The sequence below is a fragment of the Phycodurus eques genome, chromosome 22 (assembly GCF_024500275.1).
Source record: "Phycodurus eques isolate BA_2022a chromosome 22, UOR_Pequ_1.1, whole genome shotgun sequence".
NCBI classification, from domain to species: domain Eukaryota; kingdom Metazoa; phylum Chordata; class Actinopteri; order Syngnathiformes; family Syngnathidae; genus Phycodurus; species Phycodurus eques.
The window spans coordinates 6,539,616-6,561,989 of record NC_084546.1 but is presented as its reverse complement, the minus strand read 5'-3'; the positions used below and the strand labels follow the sequence as shown (position 1 = coordinate 6,561,989).

Here is a 22,374-nt window from a genome sequence, read left to right as displayed (position 1 = left end):
AAATATTTTGGTCTCACCTTGCTCTCCAGTTTGGTCTCATTCCTCTGAGCGGCCTTCATCTTATCCCACGTGTCCTTCCACTTCTCCGACGCCTGGCCGAGCTCGCCCTCCAGCGCCTGCAGGTCCTGCAGCAGCTTGGTGATGGCGTCGGGCACCGTCTTGCTCAGGCTGTCGTAGCACGGCCACACGGCGCGCCGCCGCGATTTGGGCGCGCCGCTGTCGGGCTTGTCGGGCGCCTCCTCCGACGCCGCTCGCTCCTGGCGGCCCCGCGGCTCCCAGTCGTACGACGGCCCCTCTGAGAGCGTCTCCTCTGTGTAGTAGTCCCACACTTTCAGGTTGGAGATGAAGGTGTACGGCCGGAGAACCTGCGCACACCGTAAACGCCGCTCCTGATGCATCGGCTTTATTAATCCTCACATACTCGTACAAAGTTGACCCGTTTTGATGTACTGTATGACAGCGATAAAATAAATATCCCAGATGTAATTCTTCAAGTGGACAAGGATAGTACCTGCAGCTCACCTGAACATTTTGTTTTTTTGATAATGCAAAATCAATTTTTACTCAATTAATCGATAGGAAAGAATAAACGATAAAAATATTTGACAGCTGCGCTCACCTCATAATCCTCTGGCGCGAACATGTAGTTGAAGAAGACCGGCGTCTTCTTGTTGAGCCGGTCGATGTAGTCCCACACGGACTTGCACACCTGAGGACTTCTCCTCTCGCCTTTCTCCTCATAGAGGACTCCTGCAGACAATGTCAGACTTAAGTCGAAAGACAGAGGAGTCAAGGAAAATGCGATATCGCCACGACCCAAGATGGTACCGAGTTCGATGCGCTCGTAGTCAGAGTCGAGCAGAAAGGTGCGGAAGCGGTTGGACACGTAGTGATAGGCCAAGAACTTCAAGTAGTACTGGCTGAACTCGAACTCCATGGGGAACTGCAAATGGATCTGAGGAAGGAGGGTTTCAACCACAGAGTTAAGCGGGGTACACCCGTACCCCTAATCGGACTAAAGTCAGCTGGGATAGGCTCCGGCTCACCTGTGACCGTAATGAGGACAAATGCAATAGAAATTGGTTGAATGGAATACGCACTTGATGCACACAGTCGAGAAACTGCAGGAAGACCGGGGTGAACCCGCTGCTCTGACTGCCTAGCGTTTGCGCGCCACGGTGGCTGAACCTGTGGCCGAACGACAGCCACTCCTTCTCCACCAGCAGCCGGAAGCCGTCGAAGGTCCGGTAGTAAGGGTCGGACAGCAGTTGCACCAACGACACCACCTGTAGACGCAACGCGGTGTCACGGCGTCACCTGTGGGCTCGCGGAGGAAGCGACGGGTTCGTTTACGGAATCTGCAAACCTGGGTGGTGACGTCCCAGCCGTCCTCAAGGCTGACAGTGACGGATGATCCCGTGTCCAGCAGCTCCACCGCCAGGACTGACACCTGCAGCACCCTGTGCAGCTACACACGCAAGGAACAATGTTGAAGTGAGGGGAGGAGCTTCGTTAAGTCAGGCGATCGTCTTTTCCAATTGAAAAAAGTGCTTCGCCACCATTTTGTGGCATCTTTTGCCAATTACAAAGTTTTCTGGGTGAGCGTCAATTACTCGCACATTTTTGCAATTCGCGACCGGGGCCCTGTAACACTAATCGATTAATTTCAAAGTTTGAATATAGATGGATATTAGCTTTCTGCTAGATCTGGTTCAAGCATCTCTTCATGTCTTTTGACATTGATTAATGTACGTGCACATTGTCCATAAACTTAATTTAAAACAAATACTCTGCCTGATTTTATATTTTAAAAAATAATATATATTTTTTTTAACATTGTGCAAATCTTTTTTTTTTTTAATTTTTATTTTTTTTTTTTTTTTTTTAACAATACATTATTTACAATAATAAAATCAACCCATTATTTCATGACGTACATTAAAACAAACAAGTGTATAAAGTAAATATGATATTCTTTTTCCAACTTCTGAGGTTCCACTGTCAGTAGTACGACTTATCGGGGCGATCACTAACCAGCGCCATCCACTCCGACTCTTCCAGACAGCGCAGGAAGTTCGTACTGGAGTCAGAGGAGGCCAAACTAGGCACGCAGGCCTTCATCAGCTTCTTGAAGCTGTTCTTCACCTGCCGCAGGTCGCATACCTCGATGGGCACCACCTCCCACTGCTGGAAGGAGTCCTGCTTTCCGCCCTGCAAAACACATCACGGTCCCAATGAAACAAAACTATTGCCTTAAAATGGAAGAATAGTGACAAAGCCAGTTAACGATAAACCTATCAAATGTGGATATGGTCCAGTTACCCGAGTGAAGTGCTGACATATTTGCTTAGTTTTAGAGATTCTATTTTGTTGTCACTGTCACTTCCTACCCGGTAACAGAGTGGCTCATTGTTATTAGATTTAAATAAAATGGTTCAACTATACTAGTACATGGAACCCCCACATATACGTGGTTTGGCATTCACAAATACCAAGATTTCTTTATTCGCTGCTTTGACTAAAGCCATGTCTAATATAAAAATATTGATTGGGGCCATCTTGTGGCATCTTGGTGCCAAGGAACTACGTTGAGGCTTTGCAACCATCTTGTGGCATCGGTAGGCAATTACAAACCTTTTAGGGTGGGCGTAAATTACCTTTGCTTATGAGTGAATATCAATCAAAATCAATTGTAATAGCAAGTATATTGATACTTGATAACTTGAATCCACCTGTACCACATTAGACTGAAATGCAAGGTATTTCCCCTTACATGGTCGTTTATTTAACAATGGAAAAAAAAAACATTTTGCTAATTTATGAGGAAATGCTGTATGTCTTTGTTTGAAATAAAATTAACTAAAAATATGTCCTCATTTAAGGGTTGGAGCCTTGGAGGTGTTATTTTATTTTTGCATTATTTATAATTTCATTTGACTTATTCTACTTTTTTCGCTTTTCCTCATATAATAAATAAAAAGGCAGAAATTAATGGCTCTGGCCAATCTATGAGAAAGTATAGCATGTGAATGTTCACATTAAAATTTACTTAAATTCAAAATGAAAACATTTAATAGTCGGAGGCGTTTATTTACTCAACCGCATTGATACAAAGTGTGCAATAAAAAAATATAGAAACTATATCTCAAAATAAATAATGCTAAATAATTAGGATGTATATGTTTAATATGCATAATGCTGTTTTCTTGTCAAACAATTAATTGAGGTATGGAATCTATTCATATTTTTGAGGAAATAGAGTAACTACAAATACATTTTTTCTTGGTTGCAACCACCACAAGTCACCTTGAGCTGGGCCTTGTCCCCAATGATGTAGAGATAGGCCCTGTGCTGGCGGAAGAACAACGCCTCACTGGGCCCGCCGTTGGGCTGCGGCGACTCTTTCCCGGCGAGACGCGTCCCCACGTCTGGGTTGTAGGCGCTAAGACGCCCGCCGCCTCGGATACTCCCCCATTTCCCTGGCAATCACACATACACACATATGACGGAACCATGCCACGAAAACAGAATGTTTCATGTAATTAGTTATCCTTTGATTTCAGTCAGGCACGCTGTTTGACGCCCATCAACCTAATAGCCATGCTGTTAAACAAAATAAGTGATTGAGAACTACCCGAAACCAGTTTCCTACTTGTAGTTTGATGCAAATCTTGCCGCTGGACAAACACAAGAATCAAAATTGAAACGACAACGAGGACGCTGGACAGTAGAGCTGCAGTGGCAGCATGCGCGTGTACACACACACACACACACACAAAACACAACAGCAGAAGTCAAACTGACAAACACAAACAGTAAAGAAGAGACCATTAGTCTGGAGATACAGAACACGACCAGGGATGATGCCAGACACATGGGCGATTCTGTTAAAGAGATTTGATTAGTTGGAGGGGAGGGAGGGCTGGGTGTGACCTACTGTACCTCTAGTAGAGTTCCTGGCCTTGCCAGACACTTTGGGCTGAGAGAGGGAGATGACTTTGGCCCTTTGACCAAGAGCTGAGGTCAAATGACAGGCAAAAAAAGAACATTGAGCGTCCTCGTGGTGCAGTCTCAGGCTGGATTTACACCGCAGGTCCAAGTGTCTCATTCCGATTTAATTCTTATATAGTGCTGCCCTGCGATACGAGTCGAGGCAGGGAAACCGGAAGGAGCAGCACATTGAATTAAAGCATTAAATCATGATGCGCAAAATGTTTATTTCATTACGTTCTATTTGATTACGTCATTACTCTATGTTTTTATGACGTACGATAACCGAGTTCTATTTTCATTCATTCATCTTCCGTACCGCTCAGACTCACTAGGGTCGCGGGCGTGCCGGAGCCTATCCCAGCTACCTTCAGGCGAGAGGCGGGGTAGACCCTGAACTGGTTGCCAGTCAATCGCAGCGCACGTATAAACAAACAACCGTTCGCACTCACATTCACACCGACAGTCAATTTCGAGTCTTCGATGAACCTACCAAGCATGCGTTTAGGATGTGGGAGGAAACCGGAGTACCCGGAGAAAGGCCACGCAGGTACGGGGAGAACATTTGAACCCGGGCCTCAGAACTGTGAGGTAGACGTGCTAACCAGTCGTCCGCCGCGCCGCCGAGTTCTATTTTCCTGATTAAAATTAAATTACAAAATTATCTCTTTTTGAGGGGAGACTGGAACGGATTAATGTCATTTCTATTCATATCAATGGGGAAAGATAATTTAAGAGCGTTCCGAGTTACGAGGGTGGGCACGTAAAAAATAAAACTTCTATGTCAAGCCACCCTGCATGTCCGATACGCGCATTTACGCTGCTCTCGCATTGGCACATGTGTACCGATTTAACCGATTCCATGTATATTTTTTCTAGTTGTGCTTTTGTGACGCATTACCCAATTGTGGCACTTGAGGCACGCAGGGTAAATCGAGCCTCAGTTACATAATGACAGACGTCGTTCGCACGCTTCGACAAGGGCCACGTGCTTTGGACGCAAGCGTCTCACCTCCTCTGCTGAACGTTCCGGGCACGTCCTCCTTGGCACCCATCACCTGCTTCATCAGAGCGCCGATCTTTGGCTGCCGCAGCTTATCCGACGAGTCTGTGGGTAAAGGCCGCGGTCAGCTCTGGGAGCGAGTGGCCTGGAAAGTCGCACTGAGAGTCGCACTCACCCGAAGCGCTCATGTGGGTGGAGGTGAAGCCGCTGAGCGTGTTCCTGCCACTGCTCTCGCTGTAAGAGGGCATGGAGCTGATAATGGCCTGGAGGTATTTCTCCTGCTCCAGACTGGTGGAGTCCGCCTGGGAGGGCACTGCACACAAAGACGTACGGTCAATGGGGCTATTTCCTCACGTAATATATATATATATATTTTTTTTTTTTTTGACTGACACTTCACACATTCAGACTACAGCGGTAGAGAAAAAGGCTACAGTCATTATTCAAGTCGTTTGAAAAGGCTCACAGTATAAAATGAAATCCCTACATGGCGCAAATAATTACCCGAAGTTGGGGCATTGGGAGATTTAAAAAAGCCCACCACCCCTTTTGCGTGGAAGCCTGCCGATCGCAGGAGGACAGCCTTGGTCCGGGAATTCCGCCAGCAAACCACAGGGAAGCGGTTCTGCCGGTAACAGCGGCAGATTCTCTGGATGGTGGTATCCGGGATGTTCTGCGGAACGATGAGCAGGCCGGGATAGCTACGACGCAAGCGCACACGTGGGATTGAACACTTCTATGATTACGCCAAACCTCTGCGTGCTGATTTACCACCCCTCACCTTCTGCACACCGTGTACATGCGGTTGACTGTGGAAATTCGGAAGGGCTCATTCTTGGAGCGGGTCAAGCTGTTGCTGAGCGTGCCCAGGCCCATGCGCTGGTAGTCGCGGCAGCACGCTCGCTCGACTACGTTACTCATGGTCTGTCTGTCTGACGAGCGGATGGTGGAGGACAGCGTAAGGGAGCTCTGATCCACCTCCTCTGAGACTGCGGACGCATAAGCATATACACAAATTTCACCCTGACTACTGGGTGGGTGGCAATGTTACGGGTATTTTTAAACTTAGAAACATTTTGAAGCAATTAACCAGGAATTTACAAAATCGACTTATTAATGAGGATTGAAGTGAGTTTTAACCTACCTGAAATTTCATCCTCATCCAGCTCTGACTGAAAGCTGCTCCTGTTCTCCCAGGTAGGCGGAGAGTATTTCTTCTTCGTCACGTACTGACGGCCGATGGTCCGCTTGGCGCTCTTTACCAGGTTTTTGGAAAGTGTCCTGAGAGAAACAAAGATGTTTACAAATCTCTCATCATGCTATGTCAGTTACAGGTCATAAGAAGACATAATAAATGTAGAAGACCGTGAAACCCAAACTCCTCGTCCCCTGTCAAAATGTAGATTTTTGTTATTTTTTTAATTTCGTTATCGGATATATTTTATCTAGAAATTTAAAATGACTGCAATTTCTCTCTCTTTCTTTTAATTTTTTTTTTTTTTTTTTTACATTTTACCAGTCAAGTAATGACGTCCCTTTCCAAATTTCTCATGATCTGAGAAGTTACTGGGATCTTCAGGGATCTTTGTCAAAATGTTAAAAAAATAATAATAATACAATTTTTAAAAATACTTTTTTTTTTTTTTTTTCCCCATTCACATTTCCCACCAATGTCTGGTGTGATTTCCTGCCAAAAAATATCCATTCAAGAAATGCTAAATCACTTCAAGTCAAGCTTTGTCCAGAGTAATTTAAGAGTTAATTGTGAATGTCGCTGGCATCGGGCGGAAACCTTGCATCTCCACAACCATCTCTTTTAAGGAAACTAAAAGAACGGCATGTTTAGTGAGCCAATTAAATTGCATCGTCAAAGACAGCGAGCCATTTTCAAAACTTTAGATTGGTCAATATTCGTCAAGATAACATATCCTCGTGGAAATTGACCGTAGTATAGTATAGCATAGTATTGATTTGTGAAAAATTGCAATGGACCAAAATTGGACAAAGGTGGTTTCGTCCCAACGTCAGCGATATGTTACTCTATAATTTAGTATGAGTGGCCTGGGGTATTAATTTCTGTTTAAAAATACCAGAAGTTTGGTCAAATTCAGAGGTTCATACTTGAGTGACTGGTTCTTGTCCTTGGTCTTGTGCTCCACTACCAGCTTGCCACTCTGACCGACGGTGAAGGCGAACGTTCCCTGCACGTGCTGGGGGTAGCGTAGCTTGTGCATGTGCTTCCTGAAAACCTCCGCAAGGTCAGCCGCCACCTCCTCGTCGAACACGATCTTCATCAGCTGCGGACGGAGAGAACGCGTGTCAAAGAATTACTGTAAAGTCGGGTACAACGTGCGTGGTCACAATTACAGTAAATCCTCACTATAGTGAAAATTTGCAAGTAATTGGCGACCGCACAAAGATTTTTCATTGACTATTGATGCCACGAGATGGCGGCAACACTTTTTATATTAGACAATGCTACGGCCTGAGTAAATGAGGCTGCTTCCCTTAGTTCAACATCGGCGCTTGGCACCGTTATGCCAACAGATGGTGGCAAAAGCAATATTTATAGTCTAGTCATTTCCTTTCTTCATACAGTTCTACAGTACCTGGAAGGTGCAGGACCGTAGCTGTAACCCCTCCTGAACAAACTGCTCCATGGGTAAAGTGACAGATATTCTCTTCTCCTTGGTCAACGACGCGATGGGGAAGGAACGAGTAACCGTCTGCTCGCCCACTGCAGTAGGGAAGCCCATAATAAATACACACATTTATGGCGTGTACAATTTCAGTTTCAAGATTTCTATTATTTTCTTTTATTTAACAAACATTTCGTCGAAGCGGGTCAAATTTGCACATGGCACGTGTACTGTATAGGCTCTCACCCAGAGGGTCGGTGGGAGTGCCCTTGAAGATGAGCCGGTAGGTGGTGAGGAAGATGGCTCCCTCTGCGGGCAGCAGGGGCGGGCCTCCCATCATCCCCGTGGCCTCCTCGCGCCCGTCTGGGATGAGGTAAACGCGCATGCCGTCCATCACCAGCTCCTCGCCTGCCAGAAGAGTCGGCCTCAGCAGCTTGGGCTGGGTGGAGAGAACAGAGATGGAGCGAGACCGGGATTAATGATGCCGAAGCAGAAAGAACACGAACGAGGCCAAGGGGGCTGAAAGTGGAGAAACTGACAAAGAGAACGACAACCATGCACTTTACCGCTCCTGCCATAATCTATTTACATAAACATACCTTTTATATACTAGGGGTGGGATGCAATACCATGTCTTCGGATGTCAGTTAGTTATATTAAATATGCAGATGTTAAAAAACGACTTACAGTGAGCCAGTCTGTGTGTTGCGCGACTGGCCGTCAGTTGAGGGCCACAGAAGCTAGTGTAGGAATGTGGTTATTTATTACCCGTTTCTTTTGTTCAGTTAAGTGATTGAAAGTGCGCCGGCGGCTGTGTCTATTCCTGATCACTTGCGGGGACATTACAATATGTTCGAACTCGCGGTGGCTATATTATTAGCTAACTATGTTTATGTTACCTTGTGCCTGCGGTCGTATATGTGCTGTTATGTAAGCCAGTTCTGCTTTCCTAGCTCACCACCATCGCGGCAACTTTTTTTCTAAAGAGAGGTGCGTGGGTACACAGTAACATTAGTTCATGCGCAAAAAACATCTCTGCAAAGCTTTAAGGCGGAGATTATGTTCGACCTTTCTTTGCAATCCAGTTATTCGATGAATTGTTTTGTTTTGCTAGCTAAACATGCTCAATATTTACGATCGCAAATCATTACGTGGGTGCTCAAAACCGACTTTGGCCGAACCACAGACTCCGTGATTGTGACGTGAATTGAAAATGAAATGAAAAACAATGATTGTGACGAGTATGCGCGTACCAATAATCGGGCCGAAATCGAGCATTTTTCCCATTGATAATTCGATCGAGCCACAGGCAAATGCCAAGGGGAGAACGTGCAACCAAACTGTCGTTACCGGCCAAGCTACCAATTAGCCTACCTTCTACCAGTTCTTCTTCTTTTACCACTCTTGTTATCTTCTTTGTATTTTCATCGATCCGAACAAGCTCAGTCTTAATACCTCAACAGACGTCTGGTTTGGGGGGCAGAGACTCGCGACTGTCAGTGGAGATATCGTTATGTGCGTGGTGTGCTGGTCGTCTCGAGTACACCGGAAGCACCATAAAAGCAGGAAGCGCACCCTTGCTGATTTTTTTTCTTGTCGTGTGTGGGTCGCTCACATTTTACGAATCGGGAGATGTGTAAACCGCTTTACTCTGTGATTCCCACCCCTAATACTGAATTTTTACTCAACGTTCAAATATGTTGCACTAAACATGTTTCGGAACTCTCTCGTGCTTTACAACCATGCATGTGAGTATGGCTGGCTTTAAACTATATGAGCCAAAAATATATTCTTAATATATCATAATAATAATATAATATTATGATAATATTAACGTTATGACAACAGCACATGTTGTATTCTGTTCAGTGAATTAGTTATCCATGAAGAATAGCTACATTTTTTTTCCAAGTTCCGTCGCTTACGTAATTGTAATTATCTTTGCCTTTTACAGCTGATGATGAGGTTTATCTCAGCCCATGATGCAATTTATAATGACTAAATTTGGCTTACGCTGAGCTCAGCCCCCATCCCTCTCCATCACACCAACTGACGGCACCCTTCCAAATGAAGGCACGCACGTTAGCTCGGGACGTGAAAAACGGCACACGAGGCAGAGCGATCGTCACCCGGCATGCTTTGCTCAGTCGTCCTTGGGAGTCACAGACGTACCTGGCGTGACATCGCGGGTCTGAGCGGTAGGGATTGGTGGAGAGGGAAGTAGGCGGGGCTGGCCGGGCTCGCTCTGCGTGGCCTTTCTCCAGTGGGGCGTAAAAATAGGAATTGGTTACCTTTTGGATCGGCGGCAGTCGTTTACTCTCGCGGTGGACTGCGTCTAACGTCTCGATGTGCATCTGAACGATATCTGGAATCGAACCACAGAAGCGTAAGTATGGAAGATGACTCCTTTTAACACGATTTATTTCATGAGGAGAATGATACCCGGTATCATGGTGTGGAGAGCCTTCAGGTGCTCGTTGGTCACTCCGCTCTCATTGCACACTTTGTCCACGAAGCGGTTGATGAAGCGCACCACCGAGTTGGCCACGTCGGAGCTCTCGGCATCCTCGAAGCCGCTCTCTGTGTCGTAACTTTCCGCCATGCTCCCTGCAATACTACCCCCCCCCCCCCCCCAAAAAAAAAAATAAAAAATGTAAAAAAAAAGAAAGAAAGAAGAGGCCATGAAATTTGTTCTTTTTTTCATCTCTAAAAGTTGTTTTATGGTCGACTTAAAATTTTAATTGCTGGGCTCCAGTTGACATTTTAAAATTAGATATCTGGGGACTGTTTGATATGCTGTGATAAATTAATTCCCCACTTTTGAATTCACTTAATTAATGTGAGAAATCCTAGTCTTGACAAACTAGATTAGAAAAAAACAAGTTTACAAGTACTATTAATAATCTTAATTTAATCAACCGAGGATAGATACAAATACAGTAAAAACATGTAATAAAGGGAATCGCTCCTAAAATGTCAACCGATATCTTAATTGTTGGGTTGATAGGGATAACTAATAGGAGTTGTGATAAAAAAAAATGTATGCATAACTTTTATTGTTATTATTTGCCCACCTGTGTAAATGAAGGAGAACCTGATGCAAAATGATATTATTAAAATGGAACCATGTGATCTATATTAACTACTATTTTACTATTCTACTTAAATTGACCAAAACCATCAAACTACAAAAATATTTATTTTATACAACATTCAAAATAAGTACATAAGAACTGTCAAAATAAATATTTATCCAATATAAATGTAAATATAGTCTGTTAAAAGCTGTTATGAAATATTATCAAGCTTATTAATTGGTCACTTTCATTATATTTCTTTGTACAGTTCTAGAATTACACTTACAACACTGTCCATACATTTTCCATACATTTAAGGAGCACCACCTCAAGAAGCCAAAAAGTACTGACCCATAAAGAAACTGATCCCATTCCTACCTGTTGGTTACGTAGCTGTTGCTGACGCTCTCCACGTCCCCGAGGCCCGAGCTCCTGAGCAGGCGGTTCTTGCTGGTGTCCAGCGGCAGCAGCAGGTAGCTCATCCTGTTGGCGTAGTGGATGGCCTGGCTGAACACGGTGCTCTCCTCCTTCTGCACGCGTTCCGTCTGCATGTCCTTGCCGAGCGTCGGCCACAGGCGGCTCTGCTCCGACGCCAGCTCCAGCGCGCTGATTTCCCGCCCGCTGCCCGATCCCTCCTGCTGCTCCTGACGATAAATTGCATTACGTTTGCTGGTGATGGATCATGATGAAATCGCGAAGGCTTAAGTGTTAACCGACGTTAGCCTAGCAGCTGTACTCACCGTTTGGTTCGGATGCTCTCCGTTCTCCGTCTCCAGGTAAAGCGCCCTAATGTGGTTCTGAACGTCGCTGTAGAACATGGCCTCCCAGAACTGCATGTTGGTCCACACCGTGTGCTCCTGTACGCAGCTGTACGCAAACTGAGTGATGCCTGCCCCCAATTTCTGTCAGACCAACAAAAACAGGACAGCGACAGTCCGTGTGAAACACGGTGTGAAGCTTGCTTCGATTTAATTCGAATGTCGACTGATAAACGTACCCTGCGAAAAAGCTGTAACCAATGGGAGAAGGGCTGCTGCAATGCCATGTTCATCCATATGCGAGCAGTCCTACACAGAAACAGAATATGATGATTGTGAACTGTTTCATAGAAAATACTGCATACTGTAGTTCCACAAAGAGTTGCCAGGGGGACTTTTATTGACTACATTGTAGAAGGGTGGAGGCCTTGGTTTCTGCAATATTTCAATTTATGTCACATGAAAATAAAGGGGACACAAACGCTGTATAAACGTAATGGAAAGGTGACCTAGCGACTGGTGAAAATGAAGAGGTAAATAAAGCTACAAATCCAACCGTAGAGTACAAGTGGTAACAGACCTGTAAGGTGCAGTTCATCATTCGGACGACGTAGTCGAACTGCTGGTCATCCAGCACCGCCCGGTTCTGTAAGACGTGCTGATTGAGCTCCTGGGTCAAACACACCCGAGCCGCTCGACCCTTCAAAGCCCGCAGTACAGCTGGCATCAGCTGCAAAAGGAAGATGCGAATTGGAGCCATGGCGCTTTTCCACTGCACAGTACTGGCTTTTAAGTACACAACACAAAAATGCCATTTTTCTACAACTTTTTGTTTTGTAGCAGAATTGCCAGAACTGGAAAAAGTGCACTTTTGTCCATAAAACATTCGTACCTTCTTGGCCTCCAGCATTTTGTTCTCAAAGATATACGTGATGCAGTTCCTGACAACCTCCAGCCGACGGGCGCTGTTGGCCATCACGTTGCCGTTCCGGTCCACAGTGTCTCCTGCGGAAGGGGGGCACGTGCGAGGCTCATTTATCACTGTGGCACTTCAAAATGAAGCCCATTAAACACATGCTGAGAGAGGGGGAGAAGTTGGAGGCCGGAAGTGCTGATGATTAACTTGCACCTCTAAAAACTTTAAAGCAGGGGGCGGGGAACCTTTTCCCTATTAGGAGTCATTGAAGCCCTCTGAGAGTCATTCAATGAGAAAATATGATGCACTCATCAAATACATGTTTCTTATTTTGTATTATGAACATTTGTGGTTCTCTCTATATGCCCCACGGGACGGTGGTTCGCCACCCCCTGATTTTAGGGGAAGCCAGCCGCAACGCGCACGCTCTCCGGAAAGATCCCACTCGCTGTTACGCGTACACTTGCTAGCGAGATGAGAAAGGCAGCCCGCAAAGGCCACTGCAGTTAAAAACTAAGGCTCATCGCTTGGTCGTCACGGTAACAAAAGCCAGACTCGCCACGGGCCGAGCCGTACGTGGGGCGGCACGAAGGCTGGTTTCGCTTGCATGAGAAAACACTGGACCCTAAAAACGGGCTGATTTCAGCAAGACAAGAAATGCGTGCAAAGTGTCGAACAATTCTTCCTCCTTTGCATCGAGCGCGTCACAGGCATGTTGTTAAAAAGCCCTTTTAGGTTTTCCATCCAATTAAACAATTCTCTTGTGGCCAATCAAATCATTCCACATTGTAAACGTAGCTCACCCAGCGGAGGCCCGGACGGCACCATGCTCTTGACCTCCGCCTTGACCACCGGTGGTGCAGTCTTGAGCTTGGCGGTGGCGTGGTCGATGAAGAGCTGTACGGTGACCTCGTCCAGCCCGGGGAAGGAGGTCTGACTCCGAGTGGCTTTCTGGCCGTTTTCTAACGGTCGTTGGACTTTATGCATAGTCACTGCCGGGTAGGGGTTCTCCTACAGAGTGAGACCGACACATGAGTGGTTACGCACGAATATTCCTGAAAAAGAGGCATTTCATTTGGAGACGGACATTTTTAAATAGCTGCTCGGCCAACTCCTTCACGTGATTCATGACTTTGTGCGGCGAGGCCTCCTCTTGCCGTATCCTCTCCACCTCATTGGCTACCAGCTGTGGGAACAGAGGAAGTTGACAATTCCTCTCTCAGTGTCAAAAAATAACATTTCAACACCGTTGTGTATAAAGATATTATATACATTGGATTGCGCAAGCAGCAAAGTGACCTAGAGGTTAGCACGTCGACCTCACAGTCGACAGGTTCTGGGTTTGCATTACAAGGGGGTCTGTGTGGCACAAACACCGCCACTGGGACACTAACCCAACAAATTTTAGTGAAGTAAATTCGGTTGGATTCCCGGACTCACATCATCAAACAAATCTGTTGCTCTGTAGGGAGGCCCCCTCTCCGACACGAAACCTGCGAACGCCATGCCGTCCAAAACCTTCATGAGGAAGTCGTCTTCTGTTAGCGCCCTTTGGCCGAGGAAGGCCGCCTGGGGAAAACACACAAAGTCCTCGATCTAAAATACGATTTGGACTACAATGCCCTTCGTTTGGACGGAGGGGCCTCGTCGTACCTTATGGAAGCGGATAACTGGTTCGGGGTGAATGCGGATGATATGTAAACACCAGCGATAACCCTGGAAAAGCTGAGCAAACAACCACAGGAAGATCGCCCGGATCTCCTTATCCTGAAACACACATCGCAGTCCAGCTTAAGTCCAAACGTGTACACACTAGAATCAATCACTGCAACTGTAGCTACAGTATCACCGATAATTGTCGTTAAGGTTCAATTTCTGTCAAAAACTACAACAGAGTCATCCTGAGAGTGCTTAAATTAATTAAAGTGCTAACTAGGGATGAAATGGTTCACCGATAAACTGTGATATCATTTTAAATTAAAAAAACTTTGATTATTGTTTACACAATATTCAGCCTAATTTATTCTTCTGTGTGCAAGGCCCTTTTATGGGCAATTATCCTTAATACAGTAATAACATTTCTATAATAATGTCCCTTCACTATTAAATACATCACTTTCGTTGTGAATATTTTAAGTCAATTTTTGCAGGAACATTTGATTTGGATGTTGCGGTTTATAATTTAATTTCTAACTTGAAAAAGTACATATGGTTGCTGATTTTATATGTTTTGTTTTTCGTTAACATGTCTTTTAGTAATATTGAGCGAATACAGATCATCAAGATAACTTTGGTCATAATCACAGTGATATGACATTTTCATATAGTCTCATCTCCAAGTAATAGTTTCAATTTTGAATTATCGTTAATACAGTATTTAGCGTAAATTGTTCTGCTGCTGAGTGCTCAGCCCATTTAACAGAGTGACGCAATTACAAAGCCTCTAAATAATTACATTGTATTAATTGTGTCCCACCATTCATTTTTAAATATTTAGCTGTGGTCTTAGTCATTGCAAGAATATTTCGTGGGGTCTTGCACGGAGGAAAATTAATTTTGGGTGTTTCTGTTTACAATATCCAATTACAAAAGGTACACAGGGTTGCAGATTTTCACCTGGATCTTGGGCGCCGACGGTAGCGAAGACTGAGGTGGGAAGGCGTGATCAGCAACCTCCAGCTCAGGATCCAAAACCTGCAGACAGCAAACACACAATCAAATCAAATCAATTTGAATGCAGGCTCGAGATAAACCAACAGATTGAGGCTGTCTCATTTCAATGCCTATCACCAATTGGGAAACGTGGGTGTAATAAGACATCTTGACCATTGATTTCCATGTAAAACCAATAATGTGTTCTTATATTATTGTTTTACATTTTTGCAAATGTCTGGGGGAGGCATCTATCTTCTATTAGAATGGAGGTGTCTAATAAGAAAGTTCTTTTCTGGGTCCAATTTTACATGTAGTTTACACGTTAACGTGAACTATTAAATTAGGAGTGTAAAACTGAGATAATGAAAGTTACGGCTGCAGATTGGTGTACCTTTTGGTGTGCCACAGGAAACTATCCAATATCACTTAATTGATCTGAAAATTATTTATCACCTATGAACTATGTATCTTTGGTCGACTATCGTTGGCAGCAACATATCGTGACCGGCAGAAAAAAGAAATGCTCTTTCACTCGGAGATACTGTACAAAATTAACCTGTGTATCGACTTTTTGGGACATTTTTGTTTGGTGGTGTGCCGTGAGATGTTTGCAAAAAAAATATGTGCCTTGGTTCAATAAAGGTTGCGAAACACTGTCCTGTATTAGAGGAACTACAGTACATAACTGAAACTGTGACTCTATCCTGTTATTTCAGATTCAGAAGAAGAAAATTTTATTCATCCCTGTGGGGCAATTTAATTATCTTACCTCAAACACCAACAACTTTGTTTATCAATACTCAATAATAATAATAATAATAATCAATAATCCCTCTTAAAAGAAAACACATGAACATTATCAACGTTTAGGTCAGAAGTCACAAATATTTTAGACTCGTGCTCACGCAACAATGGCGTAAGGAGATCCAGACCGTGATGAAAACGTCTCTCTTCCTGGGTGCAGCTAAGCCCAGCTTTCGGGTTGCCTACCAACAATCTATAGCATCGTGGCTCCTGCGTGCGTCCCACACACCAGATCCTATCTTTTCCATGAAAACTTTAGGGACAAGCTAACAAATTAAAGCTGCCTATTAGAGACATGATCATCGCTTTTCCCGTTTTATAATTTGTTTTGTGTTGTGATGTAAGGCCTCTTACATTAGCGTTTATTTTTATTTTGTGAATTTTTTTTTAAGAAAATAATAATCATTTGATGGGTGACTTTGAACAGGAGATATGATCGTTCACCGCCGAATGTCTTCCAAACAAATGTTATGTATGAACTCAAAGTTACTCGGACACACAATGTAATCCTTTCAAAAGGTCATAATTGATTACTCATGTATTTAAATAGGAGTAACCAGATGACATGAAAATCATTTCAACTTTATGGGCAATAATGTATGTTAAAGGCTCCACTGTGTCATTCCATTCATGAAGACCGTCCGGTTCCTCACATGACTATAACCATACTGTCATGTAAAATTCAAATAGTGGGTCAGGGTTCATTTTCTTGTTTAAGACTACAGATGTCCACAAATATCTGTTCCCACTTATAATGTTGTTTTCTTGCTAAAAAGTATTTCACGGAGCAAAGTTCAAATGTCTCAAGATATTCTTTAGGACATGGTTTGTGGAAGTGAGTGACCCTACTATCACACATTGTTTTTATTTATCCAGAGAAATGTGTTGGGCAAATTGTAATCCACTGGGAATTCCTTAAAGCGAGAGGAACATGTGAAGGGAAAATGAAACTCATCCACTTGTGGCGAGTACTCAAACGATACCCTTTGTTGTACGAGTTGATGATTCAGATTAAGTTTCACCATGAATTAGTGTCTTTTCATATTGCCTAATGTTGTGTAATGACAAGGTGGAGATATCGTAAATAGCCTCATGTGGTAGAAGGCCATTTTTTTGTGGTTGTATTGGTCCATGACATGGCCAGCACAGCCCAACATAGTGACTGTCCTTCGTCGCTTAAGAAAGCATGTCGACTACCTAAGAATAGAGTAAGAAGCCTTATAAATTAGCCAAAAATGCTTTCCGAAATTAAAAGACATATAAATGTCTACTCATAAATCATACTTTTGTGTCATTTTCAGAATTTGGCAACCCAAATCATATCACACGCATGAATCTGGTCTTGTCCCAATACCAAAATTCTGATTCCGATACTCGCATAAAGGACCTTGACACCGATACTGAAACGGTGCCGTGGGGAAAAAACTGAAACATCAAGAGAGCAGTGGAATAATAGATGACAAAACATTCATTAACTTATAATACATGTTCCTTCTTAATAAAATAAAATACAAATTGACACAGCAGCTCAGCAATTAAACATCTAAACGCTTCTTTCTTTTGTTCTTTGACACAGAGGAGACACACAGGAGCTTATAGCCAGCTTTGTCCATGTCACTCTTAAAATGCTGGTATAAAAACACATGGTATCGTGTAATTTTTGACTCGAGGTATCGTGGTACTTTTCAACCGTGCATGAATCTGCCCGATAATTTGAACATGAGTCTTTTATATTTACACATTCCCTTACCATGGAGAGTGCAGTCTGAGTCTGCTGGAGGAGCGGCTCAGGCAGCAGGGAGATGTGAACGCACTCCGGGATGGTGATGGTGCCGCCGTCCAGGTCGGCGATGATGACATCCAACTACAAACGCAGACCAGAAAAAATATAAATATTTTTCAGTTTCAAATACTGAATACTTATTTAATGTCAGTCTCCGGGGGATGTTGGTAACAGAACAACACTGATTTTCAAGCTTGCCATAATATGATGTTAACGTTCAAAATATGGACTGTGAAATTAACAACACATAATGCATGTTGGTTAGTATACAGTATTTTCCCAAATATGGGCCGATGGCATTTATTTACTCAACTTTGGAGAATTTATTACAAGTACGGCATTAGACTGTACAATGTTACCCCACTAATAATGACTTATTTTTGAGCCAAAGTCACAATTTGATGGAATACACTAATACTGGTACACGGGCTGGGGGGAATTCGCAGATGGAATGAATAAAGCTCAGTGAGAGTTAACATGACGAAAAGGATTGTAGGTCAATTGGTAGATATGTAAGCAGGGAATACTGTGGGTGGCTATGTAATTACAGATATACAGGTACCATCGGTTGTATTGTATTTAGCAGTGTGAGCCAAGTGCTGTACTGTATGTATGTTGGTATGTAAATAAATAGGTATTGTAGGTTCAGTAGGTAGGCATGGTAAGCAGATGTACGGTGGTAGCTATGGCAGGTAGATGATGATGTTACACTGACAGCAACCCACCAGTTCTTGTGTCTCAGAGCGGAAAAATGAGTTGACGCCGATTATAAAAGGAGTGGGAGTGCTCAGGACCTCCAGGAGTTTACCAGGCAGGATGGGAACATATGTGAAGCTGCGGAGATATTGCACATTGTTGTAATATACGTACAATACACAACGCTTGGGGCACAGACCTAACTTGGACAAGTACCTGTATTTGAGGGGGAACATGATAGCCAACAGTCCCCGGCAGGCATCTGTTAGTCGTTGGTAACTGCTTGACAGGAACAGGATCTTGTGCTCCGTAAGGGCGGCACAGAACAGATACAGCACATTGACTATCCCTGGAGCAGAACAGGGTACAGGGATCATTAGGAATCCGAGACAGCCAGCATTCCCATATCCAATGCAAAATTTGTATTTTGTTTTTTTTTTCCTGTATGTGAAATAATGTTTTTTTTTTTTTTACTGTTTTGTTACATGTCATTTTTAGTAGTACTCCATGTCAACACATTTGATCATTGTCTTGTTTCTTTAACAAAAGAAAACCCCAGAAGGATTAGCTTTTGTATGTGGCAAAAGCTAATGGGGATCAACTAAACAAACAATAAAGCGGGGTACACGCATAAGAACATGCTGATTTTTTTCCTCATCGTGTGTATAAGATGGGCCATCCTTAAGTCAAGGCGGAAGAGAAACCGCCTGATAAAGCAGCTAAACCAAAGCCCTGTGATAAAAATCAGGAAATGTTGTGTTGAGAAAGCGAATAGGTGTTGTGTTGTTGCCACGGTACAATTGTCCCTACCCAGCTGCCTGAAGAGCTGCGCCACGCTGCTGCCGCTGACGGGTAGGGAGTCGTCGATGGGAGTCTGGATAACTTGCCGGTCCCCAGCGCCTAATGTGATGGTCCGCTACAGACAAAGATGAGGCGAGAAGAAATAGGATCCGTGAAAAGGGGATGTGGGGGGATTTAGAAAAAAAACAAGGCACGTGTCCCTTTTCAGAAACAGCAGTGTGGCGTGGGTTCAACAGAGAAGTGTAAATCAGCACAACAGAGGCGGAGAATTACAGAAGCTTAGCAGGTACGTGACAAACAAGCCATTCCAGCTGATCGCGAAGAGGACTGAGGTTGACGGGGCTCCGTGCCGATTTCACAGTAAATCCACACCAGGGCCACCGTATCAATAGATCTTTAAGGCAGAGATCCCACTGATATGGAAAGTGTAATGCTCGGACAGTTTTCCATTGTCCTCGAACAGTTGGCCGTGATACGGTTTGATATGCAAGGACGATTCGTTTGAGGCCATGAAGCGCGACCGGGCGAAAATTTGTCATTATAAAACAGCAACATTCCCTGAACTGATAACTTGCTCTTGTTATACAAGTTAAAACATTAGTATTACTCAAACAGCAACATGCTAAAATACGATCCCTAATAGCCTAATGTATTTTTAATCAGCATGTTCATTCTAGATAAATGATTTGGACTTCAACAGCAATGCTCTTGACAGACAGCCAAGGCTATCCATGTCAATTAGCCTGCGGGCTGGATAACAACAGTTTATGTGAGTATAAAATCCAAGTAGCACAAAACGGGGGCAGTCTTAAGCGATATCAAATGAATAAAGGAATAAAGGGAAGAAGAATCTTTGGGTATTGTTTTTGTTTATGACTTATTTTTTAATCAAGACTCAATCTATATCTGTTGGAATATGTTGTTGGAATTTTGATATGACTTTGTGTTTGTCTACTTATATTCATATTTCAAATTATGAAATTATTTTCTTGGAACAATGTGTATTTGAGCTAACCCTCTGTGAATTAGACGAAATCAAAAATAAATAAATTGGTGCACCCTATCCTTTAAAAAAACAAAACAATTTAAAAAAATGATGTACTTCACCACTTAAATCATTTTGCGCTTGAAAAAGAACGGTTCAAATAAATGAGCAAACGTCCAAAATTAATAACATTCAGGTCTTTTATGGTAAAAGAGTGTTAGCTTTTTATTTCACTGGCAAAGAAATGCCATCGATCATGACGCCGATTTTAAAATAAAGTTCAATAAAACAACGTCAATGACGTGGAGGAATCGATTGCCTCAGATCAGTACGAAGAGTACATGTTTTACAGTGTCAAGATAATGCCAAACTAATCAATGGTGCAGTTATGGTAGCATGGAACAAAACACACCGCTTTACCACTCGCTAAACCATACCGTGGCAAATCAAACTAACTGTACGTGGAAACTTGGCTTATTGAAGGACTTTGACCCAATTTAACTTTATAACAGATTGGTCAGAAAAGAATGTGGTCGTAAACGGTTGACTGCAGGGCAACGAGTATTGGTCAAAGGAAAATCAAAGAAAAGCTTTAAAAAGGCCATCTGTGATATGTAAAAGAGGTTCAGCACAGCAGTTTATCAGTGCGGTGATTTCTGAAGGGGCAAAAATTACAACATGATGCAGGAGCAGCCATAGCTTCAACAGCAACAGGCGCGCAATACTGTGATCTAACAACTGATCATGAGATATATTAAACTCCAGTCTCCAATTGTGCTTCCATCTTTTCTTCTCGACTTTCATCAATGGCAAGTAAAAGATGGAAAACCATCACAACTGCAATATGAATTTGGCTTGTTTGTGTAGTACTAAAGTGGAAGTTGAATTCTAGAAGAAAAATGGAACACTCTCTTCATCTTGCTTAGATATTAGATGAAATTATGAGGGGGGGGCGGGAATCATGTGAGCAATTGGTCAAGTAAATGAGAATCTTGGCAGTTAATTGGACAAGTCTACATGCAAGAAAGGTTAAAAGTGATGGCAAATGATCAGCTGTTGATCACATATTGATTGTTGGCAAAGGGTTTCATGTGGGCCTGATTTTCGGAGGGAAATAGGTGGAGGAGAATAAAGTCAAGCAGGCGTACCAAACTGTCCCCTCTCTCCTCCTGGCCCAGCTACGCAAGTACCCAGCAGAGAGAGAAAGAGAAGCAGACAAAAAGTAACCCACAATATAACATACAGATTACAACCGACCGCGGCCATAGGATAAGATGAACCTGGTACGAATATTAAGTCAAATTTGTCAAATCAAGCGATAACCCCAAAACAAGATAAAACATGAAGAAGCATCGAAATGCATCAAATAAAATGCAAAAACAAAACAAAGCAGCACCATTCAACGTAAAAATTACAATTATGTACAGGGGGTTCTCATCTTACGAAAAAGTTCTGTACCTACAATGGCAACATAAACCGGATTGGTACATCACTTAGAACGCGTCATAGTCTATCACTAACCTATATAGTACGGTCATCCCCAGATATTCACAATTCACTGTCACAAATTCACCTAGTTGCATTTTATTCAGTGGAACCTATCCCCAGCTGCGTTTTTGCGATCTTTCTGAACCACCCTAAGATGCCGCTAAAGTCCTCTAAAATACGAAAGTAGTTAATTGGTGTCAAGGAAGTATGTTGATGTGAAACATCACCATGAGATGCAGGCAATATAAGATGAATATGATTTCAAATTCATAAGATGAATTTGAAATAATATTTTAGTGTTTTGAAATTCTAATTTGTGGTATATTTACAGTTTCAACTAATAATATTAGCCAGTGATTCTCAAAGTGTGGTACGAGTATTAATGGTGGTATTGGGCTCCCTTTAGTCGTACATGAAAGAATCGCAGATTTTAATGTGGCTTTAGCTTTTTACAGTTCAATTGTATTTCACTTTGAAGTATAATACATTGTATTTCATCTTAAAGAACTGCTTGTTTACTCGTTATTTAAGTACAGTTCTTTTGTTTTCCAATATTTAAACACTATTTTCATGTTCAAACGACGTTTGACGTTACAGGGGCGAATAATATTATTAAATATACTTTTTTCGGAATAAAACCTACTAGTTTTCGATCAACACATGGACCGACTAGGCTACTTTATTTTAATGTTGTTCATTATAGTACCACTATGTGACCCAAGAATTTTTTGAGGTGGTACTTGGTGTAAAACGTTTGAGAACCGATAGAGGCAATCATT

The 22,374-nt window shown here is 43.0% G+C and overlaps 1 protein-coding gene across 1 annotated transcript in view; it reads right to left on the bottom strand.

Moving 5' to 3' along the window:
* sbf1 (SET binding factor 1) overlaps positions 1-22,374 on the bottom strand; it is a 46,211-nt gene that overhangs the window by 5,026 nt on the left and 18,811 nt on the right. The window contains exons 6-37 of the mRNA XM_061667258.1: positions 19,132-19,237; positions 18,538-18,670; positions 18,351-18,459; positions 17,593-17,706; positions 15,000-15,077; positions 14,037-14,150; positions 13,824-13,952; positions 13,471-13,569; positions 13,187-13,394; positions 12,360-12,472; positions 12,048-12,197; positions 11,712-11,776; positions 11,450-11,615; positions 11,088-11,353; positions 10,075-10,247; positions 9,924-9,997; positions 7,879-8,071; positions 7,603-7,730; positions 7,115-7,290; positions 6,138-6,274; positions 5,775-5,982; positions 5,498-5,694; positions 5,169-5,306; positions 5,003-5,098; positions 3,943-4,017; positions 3,307-3,479; positions 2,035-2,211; positions 1,367-1,468; positions 1,101-1,286; positions 829-955; positions 620-750; positions 18-365 (exon numbers count right to left, since the gene is read on the bottom strand). Of these exons, the coding sequence (XP_061523242.1) occupies positions 18-365; positions 620-750; positions 829-955; positions 1,101-1,286; positions 1,367-1,468; positions 2,035-2,211; positions 3,307-3,479; positions 3,943-4,017; positions 5,003-5,098; positions 5,169-5,306; positions 5,498-5,694; positions 5,775-5,982; positions 6,138-6,274; positions 7,115-7,290; positions 7,603-7,730; positions 7,879-8,071; positions 9,924-9,997; positions 10,075-10,247; positions 11,088-11,353; positions 11,450-11,615; positions 11,712-11,776; positions 12,048-12,197; positions 12,360-12,472; positions 13,187-13,394; positions 13,471-13,569; positions 13,824-13,952; positions 14,037-14,150; positions 15,000-15,077; positions 17,593-17,706; positions 18,351-18,459; positions 18,538-18,670; positions 19,132-19,237 (4,689 nt within the window). The remainder of the gene's footprint in view (positions 1-17; positions 366-619; positions 751-828; positions 956-1,100; positions 1,287-1,366; positions 1,469-2,034; positions 2,212-3,306; positions 3,480-3,942; positions 4,018-5,002; positions 5,099-5,168; positions 5,307-5,497; positions 5,695-5,774; positions 5,983-6,137; positions 6,275-7,114; positions 7,291-7,602; positions 7,731-7,878; positions 8,072-9,923; positions 9,998-10,074; positions 10,248-11,087; positions 11,354-11,449; positions 11,616-11,711; positions 11,777-12,047; positions 12,198-12,359; positions 12,473-13,186; positions 13,395-13,470; positions 13,570-13,823; positions 13,953-14,036; positions 14,151-14,999; positions 15,078-17,592; positions 17,707-18,350; positions 18,460-18,537; positions 18,671-19,131; positions 19,238-22,374) is intronic.